The 23874-nt window shown below is 41.7% G+C and overlaps 2 protein-coding genes across 10 annotated transcripts in view; one reads left to right on the plus strand and one right to left on the minus strand.

Annotated features, from left to right (window-relative positions):
- Nucleotides 1-12106, plus strand: part of TSC1 (TSC complex subunit 1) — a 28550-nt gene extending 16444 nt beyond the window's left edge. For 3 of the 5 annotated variants that reach the window (XM_030207762.1, XM_030207761.1, XM_030207763.1), the window contains exons 13-23: nt 930-1031; nt 1219-1275; nt 1539-2082; nt 2266-2309; nt 2548-2714; nt 3348-3530; nt 4783-4893; nt 5817-5939; nt 6450-6637; nt 7251-7412; nt 9262-12106. In XM_030207762.1, coding sequence (XP_030063622.1) covers nt 930-1031; nt 1219-1275; nt 1539-2082; nt 2266-2309; nt 2548-2714; nt 3348-3530; nt 4783-4893; nt 5817-5939; nt 6450-6637; nt 7251-7412; nt 9262-9709 — 2129 coding nt within the window. In that variant the 3' untranslated portion in view covers nt 9710-12106. Of the gene's footprint in view, nt 1-929; nt 1032-1218; nt 1276-1535; nt 2083-2265; nt 2310-2547; nt 2715-3347; nt 3531-4782; nt 4894-5816; nt 5940-6449; nt 6638-7250; nt 7413-9261 lie in introns of all 5 variants that reach the window. The other 2 variants (XM_030207764.1, XM_030207765.1) reach the window with 2 other exon arrangements.
- Nucleotides 12107-12623: 517 nt separating this feature from the next.
- SPACA9 (sperm acrosome associated 9) lies at nt 12624-21877 on the minus strand. Of its 5 annotated transcripts, XM_030206475.1 has the most exons (5): nt 21731-21865; nt 19399-19560; nt 14744-14946; nt 14090-14231; nt 12624-12910 (listed from the first exon to the last, which is right to left on the minus strand). In XM_030206475.1, the coding sequence occupies exons 2-5, from the start codon at nt 19543-19545 to the stop codon at nt 12908-12910; spliced, it is 495 nt and encodes a 164-aa protein (XP_030062335.1). In that variant the 5' UTR covers nt 19546-19560; nt 21731-21865; the 3' UTR covers nt 12624-12907. The 5 variants fall into 5 exon arrangements, with proteins under 5 accessions (XP_030062335.1, XP_030062332.1, XP_030062334.1 ...); XM_030206472.1 differs by having other exon boundaries at nt 12624-14231; nt 21731-21871; XM_030206474.1 differs by lacking the exon at nt 19399-19560 and having other exon boundaries at nt 12624-14231; nt 14744-14867; nt 21731-21877.
- Nucleotides 21878-23874: the final 1997 nt, after the last annotated feature.

Here is a 23874-nt window from a genome sequence, read left to right on the forward strand (position 1 = left end):
CTTTTTGATGGACTTCCCCATTTTTTTTTTCTTCAATGCCAAAAACGTATGCCGTGGAAAGAAGAATAAATAAAACGGGGAGTCAAACATGTTGAAGCAGCTGGGACATGCTCTTACATATTTTTATATAAATGCTTTGCATTATGGGACAACTTGAAGCTGAATACATATAGAGTAATATGAATGATTTGGCCCCTACTGTCAATATTAGAGAGCTAGCAGTGCCAGGAATAAAGGCCTGTACTAGAGGCAAAAGCTTCAGGATCTACTATGCAAGCTGGAAATAAAATATAGAATCTACTAGTCTTTAAGCCAAGCAAACTTTAATGCTGCTGTTTCAGATTTGTGTAAATTCTATTGTAATACTTTACAAAGTTGCATGTGCATTTTTGTTGTCTCTAGTCGAGACCTTCAACAGGTTGAACCTTCTTGTATCCACTCTCCGGTTTTATCAAAAAGAACATGTTCTGGATGTTTTAGGAAAGGTTGGATGAATGTTATGTCAACGGGGCTCGTTGCGGACCTGATAATATATCATTGCAGGCTTCTGTGCCCTAATTCTATGGGTTTTATTGTCTTGTGTTAATGGAGGGCTTTTTTTTGTTTGTGGTTATGCATTTCATATGGTTTTTATAACATTACTTGGGCAACTTTAATTCAGGTGGGCAGAGCAGATATTTTATAGAGTAGGCTGAGCAAGCTTGCCTGCTCAATGGCTGGCTCGCAGACCTGGCCTTCTGCTCTAGTTCTTTTAAGGACAATACTACACAACCGAGACTGTTTAATTTTATGGCCTCCACCTCCAAGCTCTTATGCTTGTAAAGCTAAATTGGGAAGGGCTGTACTTGACTAATGTATGCAAAACATGCATTGCAACAAGTTTTTGGTTGTTTTTTTTTCCTCTCTCCCCCCCCCCCCCCCCCCCCCAGAGGAACTGACTGGAGTCATAAAAACTGTCTCCTTGAGTGAACTTCCTGACGTTATAGAGGGTCTGATCTCTGAACAGGACAGCAGTGAGAAGGACGAAGAAGGTGAGGACCCCTGCTGTGTGCAGATTTTAGGATCTTTATGGAGAAGCACAAATGGAAGGGGGTTTGTTTTCTTACCTCCTCCTAACAATTTGCTTTCATTAAGGGAGCTTACTCTGAAATTGCTTTGCTTGGACCTTGACTGCTGTGTGGCTCTGTTAGCAAGCTGTGTGTCTTAATTTCCTTCCAGGCATAAGAAAAGGGACATTTGTCGTTGTTTGTACTGAGCAGTCAGGTCATGTCTCAGGTAAACCCTGTGTCTTGAGCACTGCACTTGGTTTTAGGGTTTGAAGCACAGTGGTGTGGAGTATGTAGAGCACTTTTTACAAATAAACCCAAAAAAATATGGGGGTGTCTGGAGTGACGACCTGTAGTAAATAATAGCTGAGGTATGATTGGATTTCTTTTTCAGGAAGAGAGCCCTCTTCCCCCCCCCCCCCCCCCTCCTCTAAAGTAACTGTACACTTTTTTTTATTTCTCTTTGCTTGCCTTCCCATCACAATCTGGAAGCTGCCATTTGGAAAGAGCTATCTGAAATAACTACCACAGATAGGGAACATGTGGTTCCACGAGGAGGATTCGACTCCCCTTTTTATCGGAGAGAGGAAAGCCTGAAGAAATCCTACTCTGCAAGCTCTGCTGGACTGGAACAGGGCACAGATCAATCTACAACCCCTTCCCTGGATGGATCTGGGGACATGCCGAAGCAAGCTTTTACTCCCATTGAATCGCCTAGCAAGTACCAGGGTGACTGTACTGCTGAATGCCAGAAAGGTGCTGGTGCTCCTGAAATGGCCACTGATATTCTGACTCCCAGTCCTTGTAAAAAGGTGGGCAGTGGCAGCAGGAATACCTTTCCATATGAGCACCTCTTTGAACTGGCATTTCCAAAGACTGCCATTGTGTTTGTGAGCAGGAAGACAGATGATTTGCTCAAGCAACTGAAGGGGAATGAGCAAGAGGGTGAGGAGAGAGCAACTTCTCTCTCCCCAGCAGAAGTTCTGGACCGATTGATCCAGCTTGGAGCTGATGCCCATGATAAAGAACTGAACAAGTAAGGTTCTCTTTAGTTTTTCCAAGTTTGGTTTCTAATTTCCAGTGCTTGATTTCATGCTTAATGTCTTTTAAGACATCTTGGTAGGCTTCACGGTCTCTAAATAGCTGGATTAATTTGCAGCTCTGTTGGTGTTAAAGCACAAAGCAATATTTAAAAAAAAAATCTACATTTTATTTTCAGATTGCCATTGCCCAGCAAATCTGCTGACTGGACTCATTTTGGAGGTAAACAGTATTTTGCCATTAATTGTTTTCAGTTGTTTGCTTTGAAACTGTAAAATTCTGCAGAGTCGGTGAATCTTAATCTATAACAATTACCTAGTCTTCCCAATCCCTTATCCCTTCCCTTTTCTTGTGGACTGGGTTTCTATGCTGACCCCCACTACTTCACTCAGACCCAAATACTTGGTATTTAATGAAGTAGGTTAATCACTAAAGCCCACAACCCTCCTCCCTGATACAGGCTCTCCTCCATCTGATGAGATCCATACGCTGCGGAACCAGCTGATTCTACTGCACAACCAGGTGCTGTATGAGCGCTTCAAGAGGCAGCAGCATGCCCTGCGTAACCGTCGGCTTCTGCGCAAGGTTATCAAAGTGAGCTCCCTGGAAGAACAGAATGCAGCCATGGTGAGTTGGAGGTGGGGGGGGAGAGAAGCCAAATTGACCTCCATATTCTGGAAACAGGATTTCTGTGGTTTTTTAAAATATGGTCCATAGAAGAGAGTCAGCTAGACTTTTATTCCAAGCGCTAGTTGTAAATAAAAGGAATCCTGTCTTGGTTTCCACTTCTGACAAGCAGTGTATCCTTGCTTTTTTGTTTGGTTTTTATTTTGTGTTTTGTTTTTAGAATTATGGTGGGCTCTGCACAGGTTATGCTTGAGCAACAGGTCTAATTAAAAAAACAAAATTTGCACACAGGAAAAAAAACAGGTGTCATTTTTTTTTATACATTCATCTTTTATTTTTGTGCATTCACATGGACTAACATGACAGCCATACTGATTTAACAAATATATGTGGTTATGGTTGACCTTATACTGTTCTAAGAATTCATTTTGAATGACTTGGTTTCAGTTTCCTAACATGTACAGGGCACACGGTCATATTTTTCACTGCAACCAGAGTTTGCTTTCAGTGAAAAATACGACCTGCCTTTCTGAGAGGTGTTTGCATCTAGTGTATATGTATAGAACTTTGCATAGCAGCATACCAGCTAGAGGTCCAAGGCTAGCTGACTGATCTAATGAGTCATTTTAACAGAAAGATCAGCTGAAACTGCAGGAGATGGATATCCAGTCTCTGAAGGCAAGTCTGCATACGGAACAGGCCCGGTACCAGCAGTTACAGGGTGAACGCAACACAGAAGTAACACATCTCCATGGCCAGATCCGCCAACTGCAACATGACCGGGAAGAGTTCTATAACCAGAGTCAGGAGCTGCAGGTATGATGCAAATCTAGCAGACAAGTGGGACCGAAAGCTGGCGTAGGATCTCTTCAATCCTCTTTTATGTAAGGAGATTTATTCTGGGTAACTTGCAGACCTTCATGGAGACTTTTCTCTTAAGGAAAATGACCTATAAATAAAAGCTGGATGTGCTGGGGGTTTGTTTTTTTTGGGGGGGGGTTCAGGGGCTTGGGCACTGCACTAGTTCTCCACTGCCTCGTGGGATCCTTCCTAATCAATTGACTTGCATAAATTTGTCTAGTTATATGGAATCTTAGTGTCTGTGTAGTGGCATTGCAGTGCATATTTTAAATATGACCTACTAAGGTAGGTAAGTGATTGATTGAAATGGTTATAGGACTGTAAAATGGCTAATGTCTTTACTAGTGAGCCAGATGAACTCATTCATTTTCATCCGTTGAAAACAACGTACAACCACCTAAACTTCCGTAAATTACTAAAGACTTACCTGTGAACAAATATTCCCTGATGTGACAAAAACGACCCAACAAAGGCGAAAGCTTTTTTGGCTTTAAAATTAAGGACAATAGAAGTTGGTGGAACATTTTTCTTAGCATATCCTTGTAAGTGTAATGTTAAGCTGGGTGAGGTGAAATATACTTTTTATTCACCTGACCACCTGAAATCATTTCTGGACTTGAAACAACTTAAGTAATTAGATAAAGCTTGAAATAGTATGCCATTATTTTCTTTTCTTTTAATATGTAGAATCTTCCCTAACTCTTATCGCTCTCCTCCAAAACGTAAATGTGGGCTAACAAGCAAAAGAGAGAACTTTGTTGTTGAAGTGAACTGTGACAATGTTGATTTGTCATTAATGTAATTTTATTTGAAACATTTATGGCTGTATTTCGAAAAACAAGCTGTTCTTGTTAATATTTCAAAATTAAATAAATTTAAAAAAATAAAAATAAAAAAAACTTACCTGTTTGAAAAGGCATACCCTACCTATCCAACCTAATTGCCTGATCTTGGCAACACAACAAAAGTAAAGCACGTAATGGCCATAACACAACTCTTCCGCTGACTGTTCCACGTGAACTTCTTATTTCCACAACATCACTTTGTATTTGTTCACACCGGAGTCTGCAAACGCACCTCCAGTACTATGTAAGCCACATTGAGCCTGCAAATAGGTGGGAAAATGTGGGATACAAATGTGACAAATTCCTTCAGGAAACTAACTCATTTCCTTACTAATGTATTTTTTTGCCTTGTTTTCTGGCAGACTAAACTGGAGGACTGTCGGAATATGATAGCTGAGCTGCGGTTAGAACTTAAGCAGGCTAATAACAAGGTGTGCCACACAGAGCTACGACTCGGCCAGGTCTCTCAGAAGGTGAGATGTGCCATCCAGGGTAACCATAGGCTTCAGGGATGCTTTGTGACGCGCTCTTGTCACATGGATTTCTCTTGGGGAGCGAAGATCATCCCAAGACGGATCTGCTTCCGTGGTTGGGTTAGTGACCATGTGACTGAGATACTAGCATTTGAGGACAATGGCACATATTCAGAACATAAAAATAGCCATACTGGGTCAGACCAATGGTCCAGCCAGCCCAGTATCCTTTTCCAGCAGTGGCCAATCCAGGTCGCAGGTATTTGGCAGAAGCCCAAATCGTAGCAACATGCCATACTACCAATCCCAGGGCAAGCGGTTGTTTCCCCATGTCTGTTTCAATAGCAGACTATGGACACTTCCTCCAGGAAGTTGTCCAAACCTCTTTTAAACCCAGCTACGCTAACCACTGTTACCACATCCTCCGGCAACAAATTCCAGAGCTTAGCTATTTGTTGAGTGAAAAAATATTTCCATGTAACTTCATTGAATGTCCCCTACTCTTTTTGAATGAGTGAAAAAAATGTGATTTATTTCCACCTGCTCCACACCACTCAGGATTTTGTAGATCTCCATCATATCCCTCCCCCCCCCCCCCCCCCCCCCCAGCTGTCTTTTCCAGGATGTCGCTGCTCTTTGGACCTTTTTTTAATTCTGCTATATCTATTTGATACTGAATCTTTCTACTTTTTTTCTAGCTGGATAGGAAGTTTTATCTGAGCCTAAATTTTGATAATATGCATTGATCAAATGGAACTTTTTTTACTGTGGGTTTAATGCAGCACTCTTAGACTTTAGATGCTTCCTAATTTGGGCCTTCTATGCTGAACAGCCCTAGCTGATGATCTATGGTTTTGAAAAACTTCATAAAATATGAGCTCTTAAGTGTGTGTGTGGTTTTTGTGTTTTTTTTCTCCCCCTAGCTGTCTAACAGTGAGTCTGTGCAGCAACAGATGGAGTTCCTGAACCGACAACTGTTGGTTCTTGGTGAAGTCAACGAGTTGTATCTAGAACAGCTACAGCATAAACACACAAACACTACAAAGGTAAGAAGTCTCTAGCTGCATGTTCATATACTCATGTGGCCCTGAATCTATACACACACACATGACAAAAACTGGGCAGGGAATCGTGACTAACCTCCTGTGAGTCCTGCACGTCATATGACCTATTTATTACTTGGGCCTTCCAGTATTAAGCATCCTCTCATGTCGCACACACCTCCTGCCAATGCAGCTGTCCTGCCCTATTAAACTTAGGGTACAAATTTTTGTTTTTCTTCCTTAAAACTGCACAAACAATTCTGTAGGCATTTAAAGGTCAGCAAATCTAATCTGAGCCCTACCTTACCTAAATTTTCACTGCCTCCAGAGGGGAAAGACACTGCAGAAAAGTAGTTTCTTAGTTTCCTCTTACACAGAAAACTTTTATATAGAACCGTACATAGTAACTGCTTTTCTGAGTCGGGGGTCAGGCAGCTACAAGTGAACAGGACAAACCCCTCGGAAGCAGCAAAGAACCTTTGGCACACCTGCAGTGTCTTGCTGTTCCTCTAGGAAGTGGAAGTCTTGCAGGCTGCCTTCCGGAAGGAATTGGAGCGAGCACGGACTTGCCTTAGTCAGCAAAGTCAACGCCTGGAGAGCTCCCAGAAACGGATTGCAGAATTGGAGGCGCAGCTGGCCAAGAAGGAAATTCTCCTCTTGGAGCAGAAGAAATATTTAGAGGATGTGAAGAGTTCAGCCAGGTGAATCTTGTGGTTTGTAAAGCTTTTTAACATGAGAATTGTCACTTTTGTGTTTCTTCCCCCCCCCTCTCCCCCTTAAAAACCTGATTGTCTGTTGCTGGAGAAATCTGTACAGGGTGCTAGGTTGGAGGCCACTATGCTGAGGTGCAAATGATTTTACGAATGTGTGTAAGTTTACTTATGACTTTCCTGTGTGTAACTTGTATTTGCAAAGCTGTTCAGAAAAATTATGCAAAATAACAGCTGAGAAATCTTGCAAATCCAGCTCCTGTGTTTTTGCTATAAAAAATTGCACTCCCCCCCCCCCCCCCCCCCCCCCCCCCCCACAGCTTAACCAGTGGGTTTGTGGGTGGGGCTTTTTCTTTTTTGCACGGTCAGCAATTTGGTGCAAGCATAGCCCTCTTCCCCTCAAAAAAAAAAAGCATTTTGAGAAACAAAATGATTAGAGATCATACAGCCTATTTTCTGTATTTGCAAAAGAACCAGTACCAGGCTATTCTATGCACCCAGGCCAAGGGCTCCATGATGTCACATGAGCAGCCTGGCTAACTATATTTTTTGTTACTAGTGTGATTTTGGAAAGGAGAAAACTTTGTAATGTATTTGTTCATAGAGGGCAGCTGCAAGCGCTGGAGGACAGATACAAGGCCCAGAAGAGGATTACCCAGGCTTTTGAGATGAAGATCCTGGCCCTGTACAGCCAGACAGAGAAAGAGGACTGGCCAAGAAATCCCAGTGAGGAGACTGCAGAAGTGGCTGAGGCTATGGAGGAACGGTGAGAATATGGGTTTGGGAGCACTGTGGGCTCCATCTGGAGAACAAGGACTTGATTTCTCTGTACCACTGTGGTGTAGCTGTAGTGTGCAGCCAGGGCTTGTTTTCATAGCAGTCGGCCAATTGGTAGTTGGATGTAGGTCCCTTGAGCTGTTCCCAGTGTTCTAAATATTCTGTATCAAACAAACCACCACATTTTTGTTAAAGATATTTATAAGTAAACTCTCAATCCATCACTAGAGGACACTGCTGTACAGTATTTTGTGAATGTGGGGTTTTAAAACATGAAGTTCTTAACTTCTTCCAAGAGATGGAGCTGGGCTTCTGAGGTCACTGCAGGAATGTGGTTTTATGTATGGAACTGGTTCTTCAGATTAAGTTCTATGGATCAGAGGTTAAGTTAAAACTATACATTTATTAAAATTGTCCACCATATCACTAAGTCCTCCTTATGACTACTTATCAATCACTAACGTGTCCTGTTTCATACACTTTGTTCTTCATAAATATACACTCTGATGTATTGAATGGAGAACTAGATCGGAGTGTATATTTACGAGGAAAGTGTATGGAACTTGTTGGTGATAGGTGGTTAGAAGAAGGACAGTGATAATGGTGAGTCACAATCTTAAAGGTATATTTTAATTAAATTTGTACATCTCCAAGACCCTTTTTAAAAGAAAAACATGAGAAATCCAGAGCTGCTAGTAGAAACTACTCGTAAAGGATCAGTTTTAGTGATTGTCGATTGTAGGAGTAGCCTTGACTGTACCTTTTTGAAGAGCTGTTTTTGGTTTTTTTTTTACTGCTAACACATCCTCCCACTTCTTGGTTAGCCCACACCTCAAGTCACTTCACTGGCTCCCTGTTCGCTTCCGTACACAGTTCAAACTCCTCTTACTGACCTTTAAATGCATCCACTCTATGACCCCTCATTACCTCTCCTCTCTCATCTCTCCCTACACTCCTCCCCGTGAACTCCGCTCTCTGAACAAATCTCTCTTGACGTCCCCCATCACCACCGCTAACTCCAGACTTCGTTCCTTTTATCTGCGGCACCTTATGCCTGGAACAGTCTTCCCAAACCCATACGTCTAGCTCCATCTCTACCTGTTTTTAAATCTATGCTGAAAGCTCACCTTTTCACTACTGCCTTTGGCTCCTAACCGCTACTCATTTGCCCTCCTCACCCCGGTCCTCTTTACCCTGTAATTCCCTTGCCCGTAATGTCTTGTCTGTCTGTTTTATCTAGATTGTAAGCTCTTTGAGCAGGGACTGTCTGTCAGGTGTTCAGCGCTTCGTGCGTCTGGTAGCGCTATATAAATGCTATTAGTAGTATTAGTAGTAACACAGCCCAGAATATGACTTGGGATATCAGACTGGTTCCAAATGCTCCATTGGCCTTAAGCAAAAAAAGAGGCGCCCAGGGGAGGGGAAGGGAGGAGCTAGAATTTAAGTCTTAAATATTTCCTTCCCAGCTACTAAATTTTTTCAGTTCGATGCACTAGTATCAGGGATAACTGTGTCAAATATTTAACTTAAATCTTATTACAGCAGATTGATTTTAAAATTGTCTGAAAGGTAACAAAGAATTTCTCATGTTTTGAACCAATATCTGTGTATGAATTTAATTCTTCAACAGTTAAGTATTTTGTGTTCCTATTTCACTATGTTAAACATGGCAAATGGCGTAATAAGGATCTGGTATATCCCATCCCTGAGTAGAGAGAGAGCAGTGACTTATAATGTAATAAATGCTACTGAAAGGGTGTGCTGCTTTCTTTTTTTTTCCCCCCCCCCCCTTAATGCTGCATTTTTAAAGGTGTTTTTGTTTAATGATCTTTCTCTAGGATGGACTCCACCACTGCATTAGTTTCTACTTTTTCATCGGGAAATGGTGAAGCTCCTTATGGTAGAAATGGAGGGAACAACACCAGTGGGAGCAATGGTAACAAATTATCCACCCCTGAAAGTTCTCCTAGCAGTTGCCAAGAACCATCTGTGCCTGAGCCCTCCAACAGAGTCCCTTTGACTGTAGGCTCTTACCCGAACTCCAAGAGCTTTCTAGGGATGAGGGCTCGGGAGCTGTTTCGCAACAAGAGTGAGAGCCACTGTGACGAGACTCTACCTGCTCATAGCCTTTTCCAGCCTTCAAAGGTTGAACTGTGCAAAGGAGTAAGTAGTGAAACCAAAATTGCTCCTGGCCTGGACACTATCACCTTGCCTGAGTCTCACCAGGACCCAAGAGCTGGGCAGCTGCATATCATGGACTATAATGAGACAACACAGCAAAACTAAAAAAGGAAGAAACCATCAGTGTTAAAGTATTTTTCAAGGCTGAAGTTTTGAATAAGCAACTTGCTCACGCAGTGGAAGGAATTTTCAAACTTGAATTTCAATTCGGAACTATTCACAGCATCTGGAAAATTGTTCTGCTACTCGCATCTTTTGTCTCTACCTTCCCCCTTTATAAATGGACACGTGGTTACTTTGCAAAAGGTGTTTGGGGTGGATCCTCTTTGCTTCACTGGAATGTGTACGACATTGCATCTTTTCACATTTCCTTTTCCTCTTGGCCTAAACGCTCAGGGTTCCAATTGCTCATGTTCAGGTGCAGAGTACTTGGGCTTTACAACTATTCATATACCAGTCCATACCTAATGTTTGTATTTTTCATCTGTTTTCCAGTCTCTACTGGGTATAACCCCTACATTGCCTCTCCCCCTTTTTTTGGTGACAATAGTTGAAAGACAAAATGTTTAATCACCTCAGCTTTTATAAGCCCACTTCTTCTGGGATAGCTGTGAATAATGGAGTCTAGTAGGATGGAGAGCAGGAGTGATGTTACTGGAATGCTGTTGTCTATGGCATTTTCCAAATTAAAAAAAAAAATTCCCCTTCCCATTAAGTTTCTGTGCTGAGTGGGCATTGATTGTATCCCAAGTGAAGTTTGGGAATTAGCTGTGATCTGAGGGGGGGGGGGGGGGGGAGTTATAGCCACAGGACTGAGTAGGTATAAATGTTTGGTAATGGACAGGTAACTTCAGGCCCTGGACCTTCTTGGTATGAGCTGACAATTGTGTGTGTTCAACATTGACCTGTACCTTTTATTTTAAGCTGGCATGCTGAAATGACAACATGGTATTTTTTGGAGGGGGAAGATGGCCACTGTCCTGTGTTGTGCATTTATTTATTTATTTTTTTGTTTGTTTAAATACAGTGTCAGGTGCCTCTTTTGAATTTAAGATCCCTGGATCCCTTTCTCCCTAAGGATGGCAGGACTTTAGTGCCCCTCCCCACAGTTATAGGCACAATCTTTTAACTCCAGTATTCTATGCTTGATGTGGGATACAGCCAGGGTCTAACTTGCCCTGCACAGCAGTTTGCATAAGCTTAATTACTTGGCTATTGCAGTAGCGTATGGTGAAGGTGACCTTTGAACGTAAATGCACTTTATTTTGTCTTAGATCTAGAATTTTATTTTTTTATTTGGGGAGTTTGAGATATATTGTTGCCAGAATTAAGCTTAAATCTTGCTGTCCATCTCCTAGGTAAGAACTTAGCCTGGCTTAGTAGGACAGAAAGCAATCCCCAAAAGATGCTTGGCATACAGCAGGACACCCAAAACACATGGGGTCCTTCAGCTAGAGCCTGGAAAAACTGAACTTGTCGGAACTAGAGGCAGTTTAGAATAAATGTTTTTATGGGCCCCTGCTTCTGTTGTGCAGTGGCTTCATGAAAGGACAGGGGCTGGGAACACACAAGAATGAATTTGAAACTGGTGCTGAAACAACCTTTCTAATAGGAAGCATTGGCACACTGGCCAAGGCTTGCCTATTACACACATTTGCTGTTTGACCATATTGCTTGCAGCTAAGGGCCTCATCCAAAACTTAACCAGTTTGGCACCTGAACCCAGTGTTGAGGATAAATCTATAGAATAGAGGAACAAGAGGACATCTGTTCCCCTCTCTCCTCCCCCCCCCCCCCCCCCCCCCCCCAAGCATGCAAAAGCAATGAACTGTTTCTAGCAAGGAAGAATTTGTGCACTAAGGCTCTCAGTGCAATTTGCTGCAAGCTCTTGTACTTTCAGCTAGCCAACAGCCATCTTCCAGGTTCTGGGGTTAGTAAAGTCTGCTCCCCGGTGCACACTGACCTAACAGATTGCCCCTTGATGGACAGTGGGAGTCTTCCTCCTCCCTTTTTTCAGTACTAAAATGAATTAGGACCCCAATTAAGAGACGGGCAAACATGTCCATTCAAACCTGTACATATCAAGGTCAAATACAGGCAGCTTACAAAACGATCATGGCACATAATTTTTCTGGGGTTAAAAGGGCTTTCTAATCAGGTGCAATCTTAACTGTTTGTCTTTTGTGAATATGATTGGTACTACCCTTATTACTCATGTTGGCCAAGTCCCTAGTTGACTGCCCTCGAATGCCTCTAGATGTGTTTGGAATTTGCAGCAAGGGAGAAGGAAGACACTTAGCTGTATGGGACTGGGAATAGCATTTAACTTTAAAATGGACCACAACGAATGAAGTGGAACATGTTTCTGTAGTTTAACAACTTTAGCGCAAATCGTGATGTGGATTGCACAGTGATTGACTACTTGACACTGTCCCATCTGTGATGAGGAAAATGGGTTTGTTTCTGAATGGATTACTTTGGTTTAACCATAATCTTTTTTTTTTTTTCTTCCCCCTCCCCCCCCCCCCCCCCCCCCCCCCGAGTATAAACTGTTCTTGCCTTGCTGCTGTTAAGCATGTTAAAAAATAAATAAATAAATAAACGCAAGGCCAGGTGTAAAGGTACAATTGAAGCAAAATTGAAACCAAATACTTTGGTTTGGGTTGTCCATGTTAGAATGTTGTAAAATGGAGAAGCATTGGGCTTGTGTAACTGTGAACAAATAAAGTGATATCATTTTGCACTGTTTGTGTTTGGTGGTGGTACCTTTTTGCAAAGAGTCTACACTGCTCTAGGCATTCCCGAGTCAGTTTATCCACAGATAGCAACCAGGTGCTGATAAAAGGGCAAAGTGATACCTGAGATTACTAAAGAACGCACGCACTTTTCCAAAAAAAAAAAAAAAAAATCTGGTTCAAGTTCTATTCTACCCAAAATCGCTTGAAGCAAAAATCTAAAACAAAATGCTGAGAATTTTTTTTTATTATTTTTTTTTTTTAATTGCACTATAGCCCTTTAAAGGGGGAGCTAAAAGGGGTGAAGGCAGTTGTCTGTATGAGGAAATGATGTTACCTCTACTTTTTTTACACTTTTTTTTTCTCCCTTTTCTGGAGGATCTTCTTTGTTTTATGGAGACAGAAGAAGCTGAAGCTATATTTTCCAGTGGAAGTGAATTGTGGCAAGGTGCTGCAGTGCTTCTGAGAAACTTTCCAGGACATAATGTGCATCCTTTATCAAATGAAGCCTGTATCCAAAGGGAGCCACACTGCTCTTAGGACAGAGCTGGTGCTGGTCATTTCATGACTACTGCAAGGGAGTGGGAATAGTTAATGCACAGAGAGTGATTTTATACTAGCATTGCACAAGGAATTAGAGTTAAGCTTAGATTATGGAAAAAAAATATCCCTGACTCTCAGCTCCTTGCCTTTTAATAAGTAAACCATTTTGTGTTTCTATGATTGGAGGCTGGGTTGCATGCAGGAGCCATCAAGTTATCACATTCATGATTGTACAAAGTAAATAAACTATACACTACAACTTAATATGAGGACTCTATACCTTCTTGCAGGTGGCATCCTCACATTACCTCTTTTTGCACCATTAAATCCCAGTGATAGTTCACCAAGTTTAAAAATGTAATACAACCAATAGAAAAAGGAAATAAAGTGGATTCTGGAGAACAGTTAAACAAAAAAATTAGTACTGTTCCAATTTGCATTCAAGCTTAATTGCAGCAAATTGCAAAACTGAACAGATTCCAGAATTCAACTTGACAAAAAGGTGAAAGCAATCAGTTACAGTGATAGCATTAAAGTGAGTGTGCTGGAGTAGTTGTACCTACTATTTTCCCCCCCTTTTATAAATATGAAAACTGAGCTCTACTATGTGTAATTCATACTGGTCAAATCCTTTCTGTTGAGAGCGTCTGCACATTGTTTTGAAGGTTTGCAATAGTATGCTCTGATTCTGGCTGGGTTGCCTAGCTCTTTCCATGTTGTACAGAAACAATGGCCTGTTGCACAGCAGCAAGGAACAGTGTCTTGTCACTGAAACACAAGGGAAAGGGGCAGGGTGTGGAAGTTATGTCTGGTTTAGGCACATGTAGAAATAACATAGGCCATGAATAATTACCAAAGCAAAAGAGTGTGAGGAAGCTGGGATTGTGGAAGCTAGCTGCACAATCCTGGCATAAGACGTGACAGGGGTAACCTTTTGGGCTTCTCTTTCCAGTGAATTCTTACTCCTGGTTGTACCCTATGAAATTCCTCACATCCATTTGTTGAATGGCCCGGCATGTTTCCAAGGAGGGTTCATTAGCCCTGTCATGCTCATAGAATTGACCTTCATGTGTTTCTTGTTTAGGGAGTTGGGTGCAGTTGTTTTCATACTAATCAAGGTTTGAACACCAACAGAATGGGTGGGGAGCTTGAATCCTCTGGCCCCATTCTGCTTAGCTCCAGGCATTTTGACTTTCATGGTTTTTACCAGGAGTTGGTGCCGTGGCTTTTGTATTTGGCCTGCGCCCTCCTTGATGAAATCCATGGCAACTGGAATAATGCTCACTATGCCTCCATAATAGTTCTTGGCCTCTTCACAGCTCAGGCGATTCACTACATCATGGGGGTATCTGCAGGGTTTTGAGGATGGAGATAAAATTTAAAAAAAAAAAAAAAAAAAACAGAAGCAGATTAATAAGTAGCCTTGAACATTCCCAAGCCAAATTCCACCACTTGAGTTCTGCATTAAAGTACAGCCTGACACCTCCTTGCCCCTTGCACGTTCAGCTGTGGCTGCAGACCTAAGGAATTTGATTCAATGTTACACATAGCCTTTAGTCTAAATCCCAGGTACTGTGGTCTAATTGAACAGACACAGGAGATGATGTTGCAGACGGTATAATAAAATTCTACCTTATACTAGATAAGTGATAAAATTGCCTACATAGTCCTTCTCAGTCTTAACTGGTACTAGTAGATTCAGTAAAGATGGGTTCAACCTGTGCTTTCCATATAATCATAGGCAATATATGATCTGAGTTGGCTTGATATGCTTTCAAGGTACTTTTTGCTATGTCTTTTGGTAGCTGAAATCTTGTTGCCTGTGATTTCTGCCCTCTTGCCTTGGGGACAGCTGACTTACTTGGCCCGGACAGAAGTGAGATCAGTAGTAGGATTCAGTAGGGTTTTGCACTTGGAGATGGGACCTCCTGCCTTGCTGGTTTCAGGGTGCTTGGCTTCCATTCTCGTACAGAATCTGTTGAGGTCTGAACAGGTGTCCAAGAACATGTTAAGGATGCGTTTGTCTGTCAAATTATAGCAATTGTTTTCCAGATAATGCTGCACCTATAACCAAAGCATGTGAAAAATGGTTCCAGTTTATGCCTAAGCATTACTATTTTCCATTCAGAGCTTTCCTTAGCTTTATTTTCCAAAAGAGAAGAAATAGCCACAAGCAGGGTGTGTGGAATTACAACTGTAAATTAAATGATCTGTAGTGAACAGAGATCCTAAGGACTGCTATTTAGGAGGATTTATGACACAGGTTCAAGCTAGTTTTATACCACTGATGATTTGACTCTATATCGGTTCCCAAGGACCCTTTTTCTGAACTGTGTGTGGAGTAGCTACAATTCGAATCATTCTCATTTCCTTACCTTGTGGCTCTGGGTCTTATGTGTTCCTAAAACCAGGTATGAAAAGAATTTCAGAGACTGCACAGTTCCCAGAAAGCACTCACAGACCCAAACCACCAGGATTCTTTCAGTCCAGACAGCAAAGGCAATAAACTGAATGGTGTTTATTGTCTTAAATATTGAACAATGAACATAAGTGCAAACAATAACAGGTAACTGAAATATAACACTAAACATATTTTCTAAAGTACCTGGGGCAATCAGGTCATATAGCTACTCACTAGTTATCAAATATAACTTTTACAGGGCTTCAGCAAAGAGCTTTCTCTCTCTCTCCCGGGCCAAAACTGGGGCAAAAGCCGCTATAATCCAAATGAAATGGCGCTCCTGGGCCAATCAGAGCTCAGAACAAGCTTGTATACTACAGACTGCCTTTCCAAAAAGCTTAAACAAAGAAAACAGCCTTGGATCTGAAGTAGCCTCAAAGCATAAACATGCACCACCTGCTAGCCAAATTGGAGAATACACTTCAGGAAATAAATTTGCAGAAAAGATGGCTCTCATTTTCCTAAATTTTAAATCAGCAGAACAAGTATGTATAGTAACTGGCAAAGCATTGCAAAAGATGGCCCAGCTACACTAAACATTGTAAATATAACCCTACCAAGCTTGATTTTTTTTTCTAAACTACCAAGGGCACAAACAACATACGAGTACTATTGCAATGCAGATTAACAAAACTTGACCCTCTTGATGTAGTATGTAAATATTCAGGTTTTCTCTTGAACAGGAGATAAAATATTAAATAGCCCAATTTAAAATTGACATGCTGTTTAATGGATAGCCAATGTCTTTCCCAAATAGGGAGTAATATGTTCCTGTAAGCCACATCCAGTTACAAGCTGTGCTGCTGAATTTGTATAAGCTAAAAGGCTTTCAAAGTCTTTTGCAGTAGCCCCGTAAAATATTGCAGTGATTTAGATTACTTAAAAGTAACGATTGCAACACCAACTGACCATTTCAGTTGCAATTTGAAGCTTTGTGAGGTTATTCTGTAACTGGGCCTGGTTGTCCTTGTTCTGGGAGGAGGTGGGCTAGTGGTTAGAACACATTACATCATTCAGGGTCCAAATCCCAGTACTAGTAACTATGCCCCAGAGTTGTTGATCAACTAGTGTTTAGTCTGCTATTGAGACAGACATTGGGAAGCCTCTGCTGGACCTTGGGATTGGTAGCATGGAATGTTGCTACAATCTAGGTTTCTGCCGGGTATGTGTGACCTGAATTGGCCACTGTTGGAAACAGGATACTGGGTGGACCTTTGGCCTGACCCAGTATGGCTATTCTTATGTTCTGGGTGTCTGGTAGGTGCCATTACGTATTACTTTCCTATAGAATGCTACAGTAGATAAGTGCATCTACATTTAGGCTAGCCATAAAGCTGGTGATGTGTGTAACTTATTGTATTCTACATACGGTACATGTGTACAACTATCTTTCCAATATGCACTATATGAGATAAGTGCTATTTTGTAAAGATATGCCTAAGTGGAGTTTTAGCAGTATATGCACATATTCTAATTATGTGTGCAATTGGTTTATAAATATTAGTGCTTATCCTCTTTGAGGCTAATGCACTAAACCTGCTGTAATATTCCCAAATGCTGCTTTGTATGCTAAAAGAATATGTGTTAAATAGCACAGCTTTATTTTATTTTCTCTTGCAAATATTTATTCTTCACTTACAAGAATATCATTTGAATTTATTGATTGGATTTTTAAAAACTGTATTGCTCACCTTTTCCAAATTTGAGTTCAAGGTTGCATAACTTTTTTTTCCCTGGCTGAGTATGCTTGCTATGTATGCTGTACCCTGAGCAATAGAGAGTGAAGCGACTTGTTCCAAGTCACAAGAGCTATCAATGGAATTAGAGCCCTGGCTTTTCTGCACCCTACTATAATCACTAGGCTAAGTGTCTACTCCAGTTAGTGAGTGCAACACAAATGTAATTAAAGCAGCTCAACAAAGCAGTGTAAAAACAAAACCACTCTGTGAGTCTCTTACTTTCAGCCAAAAAAAACACCACCTCCCTGAGGTGTAAACAGACTTTGCCTGAGTCTGCTACCAGCCTTAGGGTCTCATGCCAGCAACATGCAATTTTGACTGCTTCTAGCCAGTTTAGCAAGCACAGTATTGGTATTCAGTGAGAAATGTACAAAGGGATTTGTAGTAGCAGCCAATGAGAATTGTATGCAAAAATTATTAAAATAGCTGATTGTATTTAAATGTGCATTCTGAGCGATGCACAGAAATGAGTGCCTACCTTCTATGAGGAAATTTTAAAAGAAAATCAGGAGCTGTTGTAGCATGATGTTGGTTTCTTGGCAGGGCATTCTGCTGTAGTATTTGCACATGTGTATGTCCCACATGTAACAGCACTGTGAGGAAGTTTAAGCAAGTTGTTGAGGCATACCCATAATTTAGAAAAAAAAGTTACACACAGCTTTCACGCACGTATAAATAATAAATCCCACAGGGTGTATAATGAAACTTTCATGACCTGAGTGGTTTATTGCTTATATGCATGTATGAAAGCCATGTGTAGCAGTGGAATGCTGTGGAGGTGTGTCTATAGCACATGTTGTTCTGTGCTGGTGCTTTCCCTACCAAGCTCTTGCTGTAATTGTGATCAGCTCATTTGTAGGAGATTTCCTATTTCAAATTCATTAACTTTTACCGGGCATCTAAAAGCAATGGATTTTTTTAAAATGGGGACTTTTGTGCATCAGCATCTTAGTGGCAGAGAAGTTGTGGCAGCTGAATAGTGTGTGAAGCTCAGGACACTTGCCTCCATGAAAGCTTCCTAGTCCTTGCTTAAAAATCTAATAAATTTATGAATGTAATGTCATACAGGTCAAAAACTATTCTGTATGTAATCAGTGGACCTCTCTTTTTAAACAATATTATAGTAATCTATTGAAAATGTGAAACATGGAAGCAATTGGTTCATGTTAATTGCCATTTCTATAAGAGTAAAATACTTCTTTCCTGCTTTGACCTCATGCCACCCTGTGGCAAAAACTGGGCATTGCAGCATGGCAGGGCTCATCCAACCAACTAGGAATCTGTCAGGGTAGCATAATATGGGGGAAGCATTGGCACAGCAATTGTCGTCACTGGCTGAGTCAGCACAGGTTCTCCAGAGGCTGTGTGGCTCAGGCCTTCTACATCCTGCTATGGCAGTAACAAGAAGTTTGGAGGGGGAGGGACCCAACAGATCTCAGTATCCACAGGAGGTGGTGGAAAAGAAAACGGTAACGGAATTCAAACATGCGTGGGATAAACATAAAGGAATCCTGTTCAGAAGGAATGGATCCTCAGGAGCTTAGCCGAGATTGGGTGGAAGAGCCGGTGGTGGGAGGCGGGGCTGGTGGTTGGGAGGCGGGGATAGTGCTTGGGAGGCGGGGATAGTGCTGGGCAGACTTACACGGTCTGTGCCAGAGCCGATGGTGGGAGGTGGGGCTGGTGGTTGGGAGGCGGGGATAGTGCTGGGCAGACTTATATGGTCTGTGCCAGAGCCAGTGGGTGGGAGGCGGGGATAGTGCTGGGCAGACTTATATGGTCTGTGCCCTGAAGAGGACAGGTACAAATCAAGGTAGGGTATACACAAAAAGTAGCACAAATGAGTTTATCTTGTTGGGCAGACTGGATGGACCGTGCAGGTCTTTTTCTGCCGTCATCTACTATGTTACTATGTTAGTATGTGTGAATACTCAAGGTCCTATGCTAACTGTAGTTTACAGCAGCAATTGCCAGGACTAGGTCACTTACTGGACTTCCGGAGAAGGGTGAGATATTGGACATGAGAGAGGGGGTTTAGGAAAGAGAAGGGAAAATATTAGGTGGGATGTGAGGGGCACAGCTGAAGGTTTATAGTAAGGCTGCTAACTGGATCCAGATTTGCAGGATAGGGTTGGTCCAGTCCTGGGTTTACCCCATTGCATGCAGGGACTTGTAGTTCTGATTTCCCCACTGCATTCTCTAATAAAGCAAGATGACAAGTCCAAGCCTGCACTAGGGTAAATCCAGGTCTAGATCAAGTTGGTAGCCTTAGTTTATAGATAACCTTAGGCTGGCCCTGCAGTGTGGAAAGCTTTGTACCTGGCTGATGTTTTTCACCGAATTGATTTTGTCATGAGCATTCTCCCGAGCATTATCTAGGGCTCTGATGAATGTGAACTGCTGCTGCTTAAAGATGTTGCAGCGGTCCTCCAGGTTCTTCAGTGTTTGTGGTGGTGCCTCACACATTTTTGCTTAGTTGACCTTGATGAGAATAAAGCAACCAGAAGAGACAAAAAAAAATTAGTATCTGCTTTTGGAAGAATGATCAGCCTGTTTTATTGAAAGGTGGGTAACTGGATTGTGTACAGGAAGAATAAAGATTAAAATAGGAGACTGTGTGTATATAGAGCTGAATATCTGGCTAGTTCCCAGTGACTGGGTTTTGTATCATGTCATCCTTGCAGCTGTGGCAATGGTCCTTCCCCCCCCCCTCTTCTTATATGTGGTTACTCCATGGCAAAGTACAGCTAGTGGCCTTGTTATGTGCATATGTTTCTAGTCCAGGAGTTTAGCCTTTCTTACAAGCATTATATTCTCTTGCTCTCAAAAGGAAAATGAAGTATAACAATCATCCCTGTCCTTCCAAGAAAAAAAAAAAAAGCAACACCTGCTTTAGCCACTCATGGGTCATGTGTCCTAATTTATACAATCATGTCTTCTTTCCTCCAAGCTCATTTCTAATATGTCAGTGAAATGTTGTTCTTTGTAGAAAATACTCATAAGTGAGGGTGGCACATGGCAACTTGTGACACATTATATCAAGTGTATTAAATAATACACGATGGATTCTTGTGAGAACCCTGAGGAAGGAAGTAGGTTCATCAGTAACCTAAAGAAGCACAGAGGGATTCCTGAAGCACCTTCCTACTAAAGGTGAAGGCCACTAGGGCTGGCCCAACCATCAGACATTTGCCTAGGGCAGCATTTTCAAAGTGGGAAGCTGCAGTCAAAGCAAAACAATAGTCCGGACAGTCACACAAACTTAACAAAAAAACAAAAAAAAACCTACCCATCAGCCGGTTCTTTCACACAGAGAGTGGAATTTTTCAAATAGCCATAGCTTTAGGAAATTGCACTCTCATTAGGTGTACACTAAATAAACTTTAATATTTAAATGCATGATGTCCAATTATGTGTTAGTACAGGATTGTTCTGAGAGATGTGACATTGAGATGATCATGATTGTTGAGTTTATCAAAATATCAGGGGGTTCTCTAGGGACCTTGATGATGATGGGGACACAAGGCTGATTTGCCTAGGGCACCAAATAATCTTGCACAGACCCTAATGGCAACAGTATCAGCATGGTAAGGAGTGGAGAGGGTCTTTAGTACCAGAATTTAAAAGACCACGGGAGAGAGTGGAAGGTCCATTGTATTGGAATTTAAAAGAGCATGAGAAGAGAGAGAGCATGGGAGGAAGTGAAGGGTTTACAGTATTGGAATTAAAAGAGCATGGGAAGAAGTGAGGGAAGGGGGAGGTCCAGAGTATCAGAATATAAAAGAGCACGGAAAGAGGTGGAAGGACCAGAGTACTGGAATTTAAAACAAACACATGGGAAAAAGTGGATGGTCCACAGTATTTCAGAAGGACTAACATAAGAGAATGTCTTTCAAACAACTGGAAAAACTTAAAAGGAGGACAAGTGTTTACTTAGTTTTACTGTTTTCTTTATTAACAGAGGAGTAGATACGAGACAGACCTTAGTTTTTTTCCCCAAAATGTAGTGAAATGATATTGCTTCTTTGTTCTGTCTTATGAATTTCTACTATTGGGACCTGTATAAATCTCTGTCTTTGATTCGCCCAAATATTATTATACTACTAATTATTACTAGCAATCCTATATGGGCAAACATAATTAGAAGTAGCAGTAGCTTCCTTTCAGGGCAAATTGTGAGAAGGTGAGGTCCGGTTCTTATGTTTCTTTCCAAGTACGCTCTGTGGGGGGTGGGGTCTTTTACTAAAGCTTAGCTCAGTTATCTGCAGCAGGGACAATAAGAATAAAATGGGCCCTGCTGCAGATAACTCGAGCTAAGCTTTAGTAAAAGACCCCCCTGTATTATTAGCCTCAGCACATCACCTAACCTTCCCTGCCTTCAAATATAAGCAGTATACGCTTTTGGAAGGAGATCTTTGAATTGTAGTGTTTTAGAACGAAACATAATAACTACTTCCTTTCTCTCGGGGCAGATCACACAGAGTGAATGAGAGTGGGACATCAGAATCTGTAGAGCAGCCCTTAAAAGACTGCAATGTAAAGTTAATGTTCCATTAAACGTGGTATATTTAAATCAATAATGATTCATGTAATCGCAACTTTTGCTCTTTGCAACTGTCCTCGCTGCCTCTTCGTCCCGAGCCAGACTCACCTGTGCAGGTGTAGAGGCGAGGTGAAACATGCATGCCCCTGGTGTTCTGGTGGGCATTGGTGGTTCAGGTCATTCCTCAAGCCTTCCCCTTTACTGCCATTCCTCCCCCTCAGGGCGCAAAAAGAGCCCGCAGACTCGTGAGAGCCCCTCAAGAGGTAGTTGTTTAGTTTGTTGCTTAGTTACCTTATGACGTCCCTTGCAACACTCCCGGACGCACGTGGCACCGGTACTGTAGATCTGGGCTCGGGGATTGAGAGATTAGTAGGGATGGGGATACTCAGTGTTCCCTACCAGCCAAGGGCAGTCAATGACTTTTCCAGTCATAGTCTGTGCTTCTCTTTGATCTATTAGTAGTTGCAAATTTAAAAATATCAACTGAAGAGGATGTAACCAAACCAAAAAAGCACGGGCTCAAACTTCCATTGATTTATCTTTACTTTGTGGTCAGCATACTCTCGAGAAAATAGAGTGGTAAAGAAACATATAATGGCTTTGGGTGTGGTCGTTTTGTCTTTAAGAACAGGCTCATGGGTTAATATTTCTGATGGATTTGATTGCCTTTCTGAGTTACAAGTTCAGGTCCAGTGGTCTTACAACCTAGGTTGTACCTGAAGCAATGAAAGATGATGTTGCTTGCCCAAGGTCACCAGGAGAGTGGTCAGTGGCAGAAGCAGGATTTGCACCCTGGATCTAAGCCTGCTACTCTAATCACTAGGCTACTCCTCTATTCAATAGGCATATTTGTATGCCTTCATAGTTTTCCGCAGAGAATATTATCCATAACTGACTATTCTGATGTATGTTTGTACTTCATGGGTATACAAGAACTATGTTTTCAGTGCAGAGCTAGCTGGCAGATTGTTTTTGGCAACATATGGATGCAGCCATAGGTACCTTTTGAAATGATTGGGAGTGCCAAACAAAACAAATTACCCCTCCCTGGACTCAGAGGAGCTTGCTGAAAATTGGGGGTGCTCAGCACTAATATTCCTGCTAAGCTGCACTGTGTTAGCATATAAATTTTAAGGCTTCAGGCCCCAATGCTAAAGTAAACGTGGGCGCTGGATGCCATTAGTGTTGTACTAGTACCTGCATTTACCAGCGCAGAATGTTCAGAGGGTCTAGCAAGGCAAACAACAAGTGTGCCAGGCCTTAGCGAAATAGCATGCAAATGTAGTCAAGACCATGTAAATGAGGTCATTTTGTATTCCTCCCCAATGCTGAGAAAAGAGCGCCCAAAACAAAACTGCCCTACTGCTGTAAAAAATAACGCCAGGTCGGAGCAGGCGTTAGGGTGCTGGAAGAGAGGATTTCCCATGATTCTCATGCTTCTCTCATGATTCTTTCTGCAAAATCTGCCAGTTTTGATTGCTTTTAGAAGCAGAAGAAAGCCCATGCAAGCTAATTAAGTGCTGGTTGTGGGACCCAAGTGAAAACATACATCAATGTCTCTTTCCTGCATCTAAATTTAAAGCATCCATGCTAACAAAAATGGCACCGGCATCTCTTTCCTGTATCTACATTTAAAATAGTCATGCTACATAGAGCGTGCCACAAGAGGGGGGAATAGGGGGGGATAGAGGGGGGAGAAATCTAAGACAACATTTGAAGATGACAAGGGTTTTGAATGCTCAAAAAATTTTTTGGGTGCGTTTGAATTACAAGAACTTAGTGCTGTCTAGGACAGTGACATTTTGACTTAAAATAAAAGCAGAGTGACACAAAAATTCATGTAGTCATGGGAAAGTATGAGAAGTGGTAGACTAGTGTTGATGTTATTTACTGTACCTTTGGATATTGGAACCCTCGTTCGCAAACAGGGGACAACGACGGGTATTAAATGAGTAGTTACGTAAGGTGTAGGAAAAGGGGGGGGGGTTAAAGTAAAAGTTTGATGACACTCTGTTCAAGTGTTTCTGTCACAAATTGATTTGATCTGTATTTTGTACATGTTTATTGATACTTATATGTTGTATACTGTGCCATCAATAAAAACGTTAAACCATAAAATAGTCATGCTAACAAAAATGCCCATAGCACACATTGGCATTGGTTTCCTGCATCTAAATATAAGCATCCAAGCTGAAAATAATTTTAAAACGCATATATTTAAGATGCCAATGTGTGCTTTACATTCGGGTTTT

Source organism: Microcaecilia unicolor, chromosome 6, assembly GCF_901765095.1.
Source record: "Microcaecilia unicolor chromosome 6, aMicUni1.1, whole genome shotgun sequence".
Classification (NCBI taxonomy): Eukaryota; Metazoa; Chordata; class Amphibia; order Gymnophiona; family Siphonopidae; genus Microcaecilia; species Microcaecilia unicolor.

What these genes read in the sequence shown, in the direction of transcription:
- SPACA9 (XM_030206472.1), bottom strand. Translation starts at nt 19,545, where the DNA reads ATGTGTGAGGCACCACCACAAACACTGAAGAACCTGGAGGACCGCTGC. An exon ending in CGGTGAAAAACATCAGCCAG is followed by an intron (nt 14,947 to 19,398) that starts GTACAAAGCTTT and finishes CTTTGGTTATAG; the next exon opens with GTGCAGCATTATCTGGAAAA. An exon ending in CTCACTTCTGTCCGGGCCAA is followed by an intron (nt 14,232 to 14,743) that starts GTAAGTCAGCTG and finishes AAAACCCTGCAG; the next exon opens with ATACCCCCATGATGTAGTGA.